At 39.3% G+C, this 12154-nt stretch overlaps 2 protein-coding genes across 2 annotated transcripts; both read right to left on the minus strand.

Annotated features, from left to right (window-relative positions):
* Positions 1-1877: 1877 nt before the first annotated feature.
* Positions 1878-3056, minus strand: LOC143022621 (uncharacterized). The gene has a single exon (XM_076180920.1). The coding sequence runs from the start codon at positions 3054-3056 to the stop codon at positions 1878-1880; it is 1179 nt and encodes a 392-aa protein (XP_076037035.1).
* A 36-nt stretch (positions 3057-3092) lies between these two features.
* Positions 3093-5829, minus strand: LOC143022622 (uncharacterized). The gene is made up of 2 exons (XM_076180921.1): positions 5712-5829; positions 3093-5208 (listed from the first exon to the last, which is right to left on the minus strand). The coding sequence occupies exon 2, from the start codon at positions 4587-4589 to the stop codon at positions 3093-3095; it is 1497 nt and encodes a 498-aa protein (XP_076037036.1). The 5' UTR covers positions 4590-5208; positions 5712-5829.
* Positions 5830-12154: the final 6325 nt, after the last annotated feature.

Here is a 12154-nt window from a genome sequence, read left to right on the forward strand (position 1 = left end):
AAGGGTCCTCTGAGTCTCTCCTAAATATTTTGGCCATTGATGTGGATGACCCTGGCACATGACATTTAGCAAAGTTTTCATGGTTCCGTGCATCCTTTCAGAGATACTATTACCCTCGGGATGGTAGGGAGTAATGAAACCAATGCTTATGCTGTGTGACTTGCAAAGGTCTCTAAACTGCTGGGACGTGAATTCAGCGCCATTGTCAAGAATTACACACTTTGGAACTCCAAAATCATTCAAATATTTCTCAAAGTTTTTACTGACAATTTCTGTAGTCTTGTTCCTAAGTGGGTAAAACTTCACATAGCGTGAGAAGTGATCAATGATAGTAAGAACGTATCTGTATCCATTTGCACCTGACACCATGTCGGTCAAATCAATACTGATACGCTCCAAGGGTTTGTTTACTGGAGGTAGTTCTTGGAATCTCTGCTGTAAGGAGTGACTGCCTTTGTGGACTTGGCAGGTGATGCATTCTTTGACATATTTAACTACATCTGATCTAAGTGAAGGCCAATAGAAGTATGTCTCCAAAGCATCAATAGTCTTCCTCCTACCTAAGTGACTTGCAACATGTTCATGACCAAATTTTAGTGCTGTTTTCCTAAGCTCTTGAGGTACTACAAGCCTCAACTGTATACTATTATCTTGCCTGTCCGCACTCAGGTACAGCAAACCTTCATATAGTATGAACTGATGAATTAAAGCTCGGGGAAACCTCTTTCTAGGCAATTTTCCTCCTTCTAAATAAGCAATCAGGTCACCCCATCTTGGTTCACTTAGCTGGCTATCCTTATATTCTTCCTTACTCAATCCAAGATAATTGTCTTGATTATTGTGAAAGATGGCTCTAACTGGTCTACTTAGCTGATCTGCTACTTCATTGTGTTTTCCTGGCCTATACACAACTTTGAAACGGTAGTCTTGCATTTCAATAACCCATCTATTCATTCTAGGAGATTTTGTCTTTCGCTTGAATACTGATACAAGTGGCTGATGGTCTGTCTGTATTGTGAACATGTTACCCCAAAGGAAATGATGGAAGCGTCTACAGGCCAGTACTATGGCTAGAGCTTCTCGATCGGTAGTGGAATATCTCTGTTCTACCGGCTTTAGTTTCTTTGAAAAATACCCAACTGGCTTCAGAAGACCATCACTCTCTTGCATCAATACTGCACCTATATGATCTAAACTAGCATCTGTAAATAGCTGAAAAGGCTTTGTTGTATCTGCTTTAATAAGTATCGGAGCTGTCATCAAAAGTTGCTTTAGCTGTTCAAAACTAGATTGACACTCTGGTGTCCAACTAAATGGTTCTTTCCCTCTCAGAAGATTGGTTAAGGGGACAGCAACTTTTGCAAAATTGCGTATGTGTTTACGGTAAAATCCACACATACCTAAAAACCTTCTAATCTCCTTGATATTGGTAGGAGCTTTCATATCTCTGATTGCACTCAGGTTGTCAGGACAAGGTCTGCATCCTTCCTTGGATATGATGTGGCCAAGGAATTTGATCTCTTCTTGAGCGAACTGGCACTTCTTGATATTCAATTTCACACCCTTTTCACCAAATAATTGGAACAACTCTCCCAATCTCTCAATTAATTCTTCTAAGCTAGGAGCCCATACTACAATGTCATCTAAGTAATTCTTGACCCAGCCCTTCTTTAATAAGGGGGCTAAGATATTTCCAATTACTCTTGAGAAAATGGCTGGACTACAACTCAGGCCAAAGGGGAGTCTCCTGAATCGATATAATGTAACTCCATCACTAAAAGTAGTCAAATCTCTACTGTCTTCATCTAACTCCACCTGGTAATAAGCATCCTTCATGTCTAAAGAGGCATAAAAATGATTTCCAGATGCAGTTTCAACTAATTCTTCCAATCTAGGTAATGGATGAATATCAGTCTGAAGGTGAGTGTTAACTTTTCTATAGTCCAGACACATTCTTTGATTCTTTGAGAGTTATCGGGTTTTCTGACGAGCACTATAGGACTCAACCAAGCAGCTGTGGATGGCTCAATTATATCTTTGGCCTCCATATCCTCTAACAGATCGGAGATAATCTGCTTAGCCTTCTCGGGATATCTATACATTGGGTTCCTAACGGGCTGTGGATCACTAACATTAATATGCCCTTGAACTCCCTGGAATTTCCCTAATTCATTACTTTCTACTATGAAAATCTGGTGGTTCTCCATTACTAGGTCCTTTAATTGGGCTTGTTGTCCCCTATCTAGATGTGACCAATCCTGTTGTTCAATCAGATTCTCTAATTTCTCCTCTCTAGTGCTTCCTCGTCCTGGTGCAACACGCATGCTTTCAGGGATAAGATCATTCTTAATATCAATCTTTCTACAGATGGGAGTTACTGAACTGAAGTCCCTTTCATCAATCTTATTATAAGTACCTATTAATGTTCCTATCTTTAACTTAACTATACCCTTTGTACTGTTTATTAGAGGTAGGGGGACTTCCTGATCCTTATTGACTTTAAGGCATAAAGCTTTCATAGCACCACTATGTTTCAATCCCGACTCAAATTCAAGTACACTATCTATATCTTCCTTAACTTTAATGGCATATATCCTTGCCGAGGAAGGAGGTAGGATAATTGGTTTCTTCAACCTAATCTCCCTTACATCAGGGTCTGATGGTTGAACTATCTTGAGACTCTTAATTCTCCTTGTGGAAGGTCTCCGTTTAAGAAGCCGCACCTTGTAGGTAATACTATCCCAAACTAGTATACCCTTCTTATGATCCCAGGTTAGACGGGCACTTCCCAGTAAATCTGCACCCAAAAGGACTTCTGTATCTAAAAGAGGGTCTGGCACAACATAAAATAAGTGAGTAACTACTCGATGGCCAATACTAACACCCAAATAAACAGATCCTAATACCGGTACAACTGCGTCTGTGACTCCCGTTAAACTAGGTAAATTTCTCATCTTATCAGGCTTCAAACCTAAACTGTCCACAAAGGATTTCTTGGCTATACTGGCACAACTACCCGTATCAACTAAAGCTGTAACTATGGAATCATTAACCATTAAACTTATACTTGGAGATCTTGCTAGACCCCGCAGTCATTGTGTGTTATTCTTATTTGCCTGTCCTGGGCATCCTGTGTGCCCTCTTCGACTATTGGGTCTATGGCAATCAAAACATACTCCCCTTGGTGGATTATGAGGACAAGCTGACAGGTTATGGTCAGTTACTCTGCAAAAGGCACAGTAAGTGTTACTACTCTGTGGTGTCCTCATGGATATTTTCTCAACCCTTTTGCTTAATTCCCTTACTTCCTTGGTCAGTGTATCTATTTCACTATTTCCCACTTGAGGAGTACCTGTTACTGGGGTTGGTGACTGGGAACTCCCAGCACCTGAAATGGGCATGGTCCTGTTTCTATTACCTCGGCTCATTCCTTGAGCTCGATAGTATTCCTCTTCAGCATATAGCATAAATTTTTCCAAGGGAATATGATCTGCTAGGAAGTCAACTAATCTAGCTTGAGCTTCTGAACTCAATCCCTCGTATATCTTTGTCTTAAGGAATTTATCTGATGTTGGGATTTGTTCATTGGGGAACTTCAGTGTTAAAGCTGCAATTCTACACTGTAGTTTAGTGACAAAAGAGCTAGGAGGTTCATCAAAATAATAAGCCAGGGCATTTACCTCTTGCCATGCCTGCACCAGTGTAGCCGAACCTAAAAACTGACATTTCATGATCCTCTTCATCTCATCCCAAGCTAGATTGTTACCCTTCATGGCTAGCTCCGCTGTTAAGAGCGCAGCTATATCTGGCTCAGATTTTGTTAATGCTACTTCCTTTCTCTCTTCATCTGAGCTGGTACATGACTCCACCTGCCTGAAGAAAGTATTCAACCTATTATCGGCGCTAACTCCCCTTAGCTCACTAAGTTTGAGGAGACCAACATCCTTTAGCTTGAATACCCTTTCCTGAGGGATTGGCATTGGGATAATGTTTGAATAAAGGAAGGGGTTTGTGTTATTAAGGGGGCTATTAGGTGATCCACCAGAAGGACTGGCTATAACAGTCTGATTGCTTTGGTGTAGATTGGGAGGGTTTGTCTGATTAACAGGAGGTTGCGGAGGTGGATAGGCTGGGGGTGGATTAGGGAAGGGTGTAGGGATGGTAAGGTTATGTGATGCTGGCCAGGCTCTTATAGGTGATAGGGATTCTGTACCAATGAATGCAGGTGCACCTTGTGGTGTGTTTTGTGCAATATTACGTGGTGGTACTGGGGGTCCGGATTGTGGTGTCCCTGCTACGGGATTGGGGTGAGCACTTGCGGAGGGGTTGTATGGACTGTGAGGTGTATGAGGTGTTGGTGTTACTGGTGGTTGTGTGTTATTATGCACTTGCATTAAGTGTCGTATTGTCCCCTGTAGATGAGACATTTCCCTGTTCATTTCGCTAATCTGTTGTTCTAAATCCCTTACTTGTGAACAAGCTTCCTGATGGGACTGTGTAAAATTTTGTGTTTCTGTTTCTGTTTGTTGGACTTCCTTTTCCAATTGATTGAACTCCACAAAGGAGTCGTCCACATCATTAGGCATCATGTTTCCAAGTGTGCTTTAACCACTAAAAAAAATTTTAGAAAGGTAAACATCTAACATAAGACATATCTGTTCAATAACAATACTTGAGACATGCAAAGTATAAATCATGACAAAGATCAAGCTTAAAACAAATTAAAGAAGTTTCTACTACTACACTATGTGACCTTCTTCACTGTAATTAGGTCTCGTGGGTAAGAGGAATCAATAGCATAAGCTAAAGAATCCAAACACGCTGCCACCATTCTATCGCGGCGAAACGCGACAGACATATCAATACATCAAAATACCATAGGTTCCGATCAACACTGATTCAGTTGATAGAGATTGCAACGCTCCCTCCGGGTAAGCAATCATTTTTCCGCTGCTCCTTGTGTCATTAACACACAAACCGAAGGATGAGGGTTGGTACTGGACCGCAGATTAGTCGTCTGGTAGGACATGGAGATTGGGTAAGCGGGTCCTAGTCCGCTTTTCCATTCTTGGTTGAAAGGAAACTCGATTTTTTCTCTGTATTTATTCTTCCAGAACTTCCATAAACTTCCCACACCAGGGAAGGGGGGGGGGGTGTTGCAAACTTGTGTTCCCTTTCAATAGTACATTTTACTCCAGGACTGGTTCCCTGTAAAATTTTATAACCCATCTTCAGAAACACTACTACATCAATAAGAAACGGCGTAGGGTAGCTGAAAGATTCGTGAGGCAGAATAAATCCTTACGAGACTATAGGGAGGTAACAAGAGGTTAATATGCCTCTTCCTGATATATAACATAGGAAACGCCTCTTCAGAAATCTTTAAATTACCCTACTTAAAGTTTACAAATTATTTTATGTTAGGCTAGGTAGGTTAGGGCTAACCCCCTATACCGTAGTCATGACACCTTAAGACCTCAAAACTGACTATAAATGAGAATTGGGTTTGATACATATTTAAAAAAATTATATAACCTAGTTATGAGAACGTAAAGGGGTATTCAAATACGTAGCAACACTCCAAGGGAGTTATTGCTAGCATTCGACTTGCATTCCCCTCTATCGTCTCATTCCCCTCACTCTTCTATTGGACAAGGGCTTCCCAATTAAATTTCTTTAAATGTTAATTAATGGTTCTGACTAACTCTTACCTTCGTGAAGGGATTATTTCGGATTATGATTTAGCAGCCTGGGTCGGCTGTCTTGAAGTTTTCGTGGCTTCTCTAATATGCCACGTAGCTAGATCAGTTCAAACAATGGGCCCATTCTTTACCCTTCGTCCGATAGCGAGATTAGGACTTAATGTTTACGTAGTAAAAAAATTTTTTTTAATCATTTGTTAACGAATCCAGTTCTTTTTATGGATTTCTTTATAATTAATTCTAATCATTACAATAGTAAATTAAAAATATTAGAGCTGGATGATGAATCAATTTCTAAGTATTTCCAAAATTTTAAAGGGGTAACTTTTCCCCCTGACACATAGGTGGTCTTGCGGTGTGAGGGACAGCATCCTGAGGTGACAACCAATGTCTGGAACGCTTGGGAGTTTTGTGCAGAACCCACTTTTCATCACTGGTAAGCACTCAATTGAATAAGGATGTGGTACGGTGGCGAGAAAGCAGCGATATGCAGGCTGCCACTCGTTCTCTCTTGTGGACCTCCAACAGCGTGTGTGGAACCCACTTGCTCAGTTTGAACGTCTTACCTAGGCGGTGCAGGTGAAGTCTGTTTCATCAGAAATGTTGAACTGTCTTGCAAGTTCACCACACGTTAGACTACTGTCCTCTTCAATGGCCGCCTTCAGGACTCCGTCATTCAAAACCTGTGGTCGTCCACTGCGAGGCTCATCACAGAGGGACAAATCTCCCGACTTGAATTTTTGAAACAACGCCTTGCAGTATGTTCATTCACAGCACTATCCCCAAATGCTTGAGACATGCAGCGACTTGATGCAGCTGCTGATAAGCCCACTTTGAAGTCGTAAGGCAAACAGCCCCGAACGAGATCTGTAGACACTTCCATCTTTCTCCGCTGCTGTCCGGTGTGTAACTGATGGGTGGGCCTGGGGTGCCGCCGATTCCTCGCTTGTGTGGATGAACGGTTACCAGTTAGCCTTTAAACATCTACAAACATAGGAAAGTCTGTAGTTTCACTGCAGCTACCATTTTCTAACCATTAGGTGAGAAAGAAAATGGATATAAATAATACTAATTAACCATATAATGTCTTGGGGAGAGTAAAGGATCGTGCGTCAACAGTTAATGTGCCTCAAACATTTATGCTTAAAATGTAAAAAAGTAGCAAATACGTAAGGTTAAGAGTTGTTAAACGGAACATATGAACATATAGATAATTTATTTTCATCATTATATAAAGATGATATATAAATGATTAAATGTTCACAAAGTATAGTAAAAAAAATTACGTGGCACTGCATGATTTAATGAAAATACTTTTATATAAAGAATATATACACAGCAAAGCTATAATTTCTAAACAAAATAGTTAACATTATTAATCAACATATGTGTAAATATGTTGGAAATATCCGTGCTAGTTTATGTACAGTTCAACATAGACCAGGATGGCTTTAACTTGTAACAAGCTCCTTGTCCTCTGACTGCTTCAGATATGTGACAGAGGGCTTTTACGGAATCAAGATTTAATTTATTTCTGATGTGTTTTTATTGGGTGTAATTTAGAAAACGACCGTTCAGCGGCTGTGTTTGTGACAGGCAGCCAATATCTGTAGTGCAAATGTAGTCACAGTTTTAAAGGGATACTCATCACCATATTTCACAGTTGCAAGCTTGTTATAAAATTCGATTGGCTCTCCTGCTTTCTCTGTTACCTCAGTGGGCAATGGAACACTGTCTAAGCTTCTCCAATTGTTGTCAAGTGTTTGAATCTCTCCTTCATATACAGTGGCGGCTCGTAGCTAAAATTAGTGGGGGTGCTGCTCCAGAAAATTTTTAGCCTTTGTTTTAATATTGTGTAAAAGGAAACAAACAGGTATAAAAAGAAAATTTATTATGAAACTTAACAAAATCCTAAAAAAAGTAAAATTAAGCATTTTTATTTACTAAAACCTAAATTGTTACAATTCAAGGTTGATCCATTCATTTAAAAACAAAATCAATTCTTCTTGTTTTACTTTGTGCGAAAAGATCAATAATTTTCTCCTTGATGTCTGCATGACAACTGAGGAAATTTTTCTCCATTGAAAGCACTGCAAGTGCATTTAGTCTTTCAGATTTCATAGTGCTTCTTAGGAACGTTTTTATTCTTTTCAGTGTTGAAAAGCAGCGTTCTGCCTCTGATGTAGTCATGGGAATTGTCAAGAGGATTTTTATCAGTTTCATAATTTCACTAAGAACATCATCTAGATTATTTTCCAAGATAAATTTTAACAGCTCAATTAATTTGCAATATTCATGAATATCAGATCTACAATAGAATACTTTTAGTTCAGTTTCAAGCTTTTCTTTGTCAATCATGGGATATGCTTCAATGGTCAGTACTATTTCTTGTGTAGGAAATTCATTCTTAAAACTAGTGAAGCATTTCTTGTTGAACAATTTAGCAGCTACTAAGTGTTTAGTGGAGGAATATCTGTCCATTATATCAACACATACACAGTCACACACTTCCTTAGCTTCTGCCATGAGTATCTTTGAAGGATTCTCACTGTACTTTGAGTTTCTTATTTCTAAAATAGCAGTTTTGAAATTTGCTATGTATTCATTAACTTTAAACACACTAATTTCTTGAGATTGCATTTGGTTGTAAATTATTTCAACATGAGGCATAATCTGGTGTAAAAGCTCTTATCAAAACTTGAAATTATCATCATTCAGGTATTCTAAAATTCCTGTTGCCTCTGCAATGGTTTGATCTGTATTTGATGTTGACTGAATTTCAGTAAGGCAGTTTTTTAAAGGTTGCAAATGTTCATGAACTCTGTTTATGGTCCGTATGTTGAAGTTCCACCTTGTAGAAAATGGACGTGGAATACTGATGTCCATATGCTTCTTGAGAATGGACACACGTTGTGGTGATCTTGAGAAGAATGTTGGAATAGCCAGAAGGTTAGAGAAAAATATTCTTGCGTTTCGTGTAATACTTGCTGCATTTCTCATTAAATTAAGTTGATGCGCATAACAGTGAATGAAATGTGCATTGCTATAAACTGCTTTTATTTTTGCTTGAACTCTTGCTTTTTTGCCTTCCATGACATTTGCACCATCAAATGCCTGAGCTATCCGTTTTTGTCCATTTCCTTGAAGGATTATGTCCAATTGTTCTAAAATACGTTTTGATATGCCATCTGCAGTTTGATTTTCTGGAATAAAGAATCCCCAAAAACGCTAAAATATCTCTCCATTCAATACATACCGTAGAACAAGGACCATTTGAGTGTGCTCTGAAACATCTGTTGTGTCATCAGCCGTCACAGCTACAAAGGAAGCTTTTCTAATTTCTGTCCTTAACTCCTCATGGTATATTTGTAGCAGGCAGTCAAGTATCTCATTCTGAATGGTCTTTGAAACACCTTTGAAGACTTTACTGGTTTCTAAGTGATTCTTCAAATCTGGATCTAATTTAGATGCAAAATTTACTAATCCTCTAAATATCCCTGGATTAACGGAATCCTCTTTTTCATCATGTCCACGCAAGGGAGTTTCAATGTGTCCACAAAAGAAAATGCAGTCTATTATTTTGGACAAAATTTCACGGTTCTTTTTAACCTTTATATTATGCTCATTGATTGAAAGTCTGTATGCCTCGCTAAGTTTCTCCTTAATATTTACAGTTCCTAAAAGTGACAGCGAAAGTACATTATCAACGTGCTTCTTTGACTTTTCATGCTTTTCATTTTTTTCTTTCATTTTGTTTATATTTCTAAAACCATCTTTTGTCCACGTTACATCGCCTCCAAACAGCAAACATGGGAAGCAAAACAGAGCATTTTTACTTCACAGCCGCAAAGCCAATTTTTCCCTTGGTACCATTCAGAATTAAAGCTACAAATATATTTCTTGTTGCTTATGCCAGGCTGAGATATTTAAATATCTGGTGTTGAATGGCCTCTTTTCTTAACTATAACTTTCTCATGTAGAGACAGCTGTGAAAACTTAAGCTGCTGAAGTTCACTTACAGTCACAGAACTTATTTCTTGGGGATGCAAGGATGCCACCACAGAATTGATTTCTTGGGGATCCAAGGTCGCCACCACAGAATTGATTTGTTGGGGATGCAAGGATGCCACCACAGAATTGATTTGTTGGGGATGCAAGGACGCCACCACAGAATTGATTTGTTGGGGATGCAAGGACGCCACCACAGAATTGATTTGTTGGGGATGCAAGGACACCACCACAGAATTGATTTGTTGGGGATGCAAGGACACCACCACAGAATTGATTTCTTGGGGATGCTAGGACATCACCACAGAATTGATTTGTTGGGGATGCAAGGACGCCACCACAGAATTGATTTGTTGGGGATGCAAGGACGCCACCACAGAATTGATTTGTTGGGGATGTAAGGACGCCACCACGCCGCCTCGTGTGCAGCTTCCTATGTGCGCATGCACACAACAGCCAAACACCATGTCACTGGAACTGTGGAGCGCACAGTTCCATACAAAGATTTTTGTATTTTTTCATAAACTAGGGGATGGCTACTGACATTAAGCTTAAGGATTATATATTGTACAAGTATAAAGAAAGAATTAAAGAAAGAAGGACTCATTATATTGAATGTTATCGATGATATCAAGTGGAAATAGGGGGTGCTGCAGTTCCGCAGTGCCTATACACGAGCCGCCACTGTTCATATATCCGTGGCAAACATTGAACTATAGGGTGCAAGGAAGGCATGAAATCACGCGTTCGTGGGTCAATGAATTTTTCAGGAATAAAATATCTCATTTTCCACAGGATCACTATGGTCGAATCGTTTCTTTATTTCTTCACATAGTTTTATCATGAACATTCTGCATCTTCCTCTCGCATCACTTACCATACCAGCATTTCTGTTGTACTCCGGTTTTTGCAGTAAAGCATGAACATTTGCCCCTAAGTATATGTTGCTTAAAGGAGCATGGTTGCTATCCAGGGATGAATCAAATGTGGAAATAGGAGACCTATTAATCAAGTCGGTATGGCAAAAATACTGTAATGTTGTCTTGTATAGTTTAAGGTGGTCATGTACAAGTATATGTTGCTTAAAGGAGCATGGTTGCTATCCAGGGATGGATCAAATGTAGAAATAGGAGACCTATTAATCAAGTCCGTACGGCAAAAATACTGTAATGTTGTCTTGTATAGTTTAAGATGGTCATGTACATGGAAAATTGCTGGGGTATCCTTTTGAAACAAGTTTAAGCTTGTCACAGTTGGTAGAATAAATTGCAAAAAAATTCAAATATAAAAACACAGAGGGGTCTCTTAGATCTTTTACAATATTGGTTACCACTCAGTTTCTCATGTCTTTCAGTGTGCGCAAAATATTCTTTTAATGCATCCCATTGTTTTATAATTCTTTCTACTGCTTGCTGGAGTGACAGCCAACGGGTTTGGCAAGGATGGAGCACTTTATGTGGTTTAACATGTAGTAATGTCTGGAAACATTTGAATTAATTTTTTCGTTTGGCGCTGTATGCAAAATATGTATAGATATTTCTAATTACATCTTCACAATGTCTGGGGAGAGTTTTAGCCGCCTCTGATGCACAAAGATGGAGGGAGTGAGAAATGCATTTAAATATACTAATTCCTGGAAATGTTTGCTTCAACCTGCTACTCAAAGAATTATAGTCCCCCATGATGTTTGAGGCACCATCAGCAGCGAAACCAATCAAATTATTGAGAGGAATAGCATGTGTGTGTAAGGTATTGACCAACATCTTATATAGTGACAGTCCAGTTGAACCACACATCTCATCATTTGCACCATAGATGTTGATTAGATCCAGCATCCTTGTAACAATGGCCCCCTTGATTGCATCATAATATTTCACAATCATTGTTAAGCATTTTGTCGCACTAACATCTGTTGGCGCAAGAATTACTGAAAATTTGTTTTGCCTCAAGTCTCTCACCATTTCCTCTGAGATAAGACCTTACTTTTTTGCTACGTCAGTACATTTTGTTCTTTTCTTGTGTAGTCCTTTTGCAATGGCAGAATCGGGAAACATTTGCAGAGGTCAGCTGTGGTCAGCAAGAAGGAAGGGCAAGTTATGCTCAGCTATAAAGCAAATCAACAAAAATATATGCCGAGCTGATCTGTGCACAAAGATCCGGATGTTCTCTTTGATCTTCTGGGATGGAACTGGCGGCATGAATCTCTGTATTCTGTAAAGCATAGCACGATTAATCAAGGAAGTGATGTCACACCAGAGTAAAACAAGCAAACAAAATGATAATTCATGTTTGTGAATTTTATCAAGCCTTCACTCCAACCAAAGGACGTCTTACAATGGTCCCTAACTGGACAGATTAACAGCATTAGCACCTTACCATGTGTCTTTTTACCGTCGTCAGATTGCTTGCAAAGGTTTTCTGACACATCAGACAATAAGCTTTTG

Source organism: Oratosquilla oratoria, unplaced genomic scaffold (assembly GCF_046742065.1).
Source record: "Oratosquilla oratoria isolate Oo_2021 unplaced genomic scaffold, ASM4674206v1 SCAFFOLD128, whole genome shotgun sequence".
Taxonomy (NCBI): Eukaryota; Metazoa; Arthropoda; class Malacostraca; order Stomatopoda; family Squillidae; genus Oratosquilla; species Oratosquilla oratoria.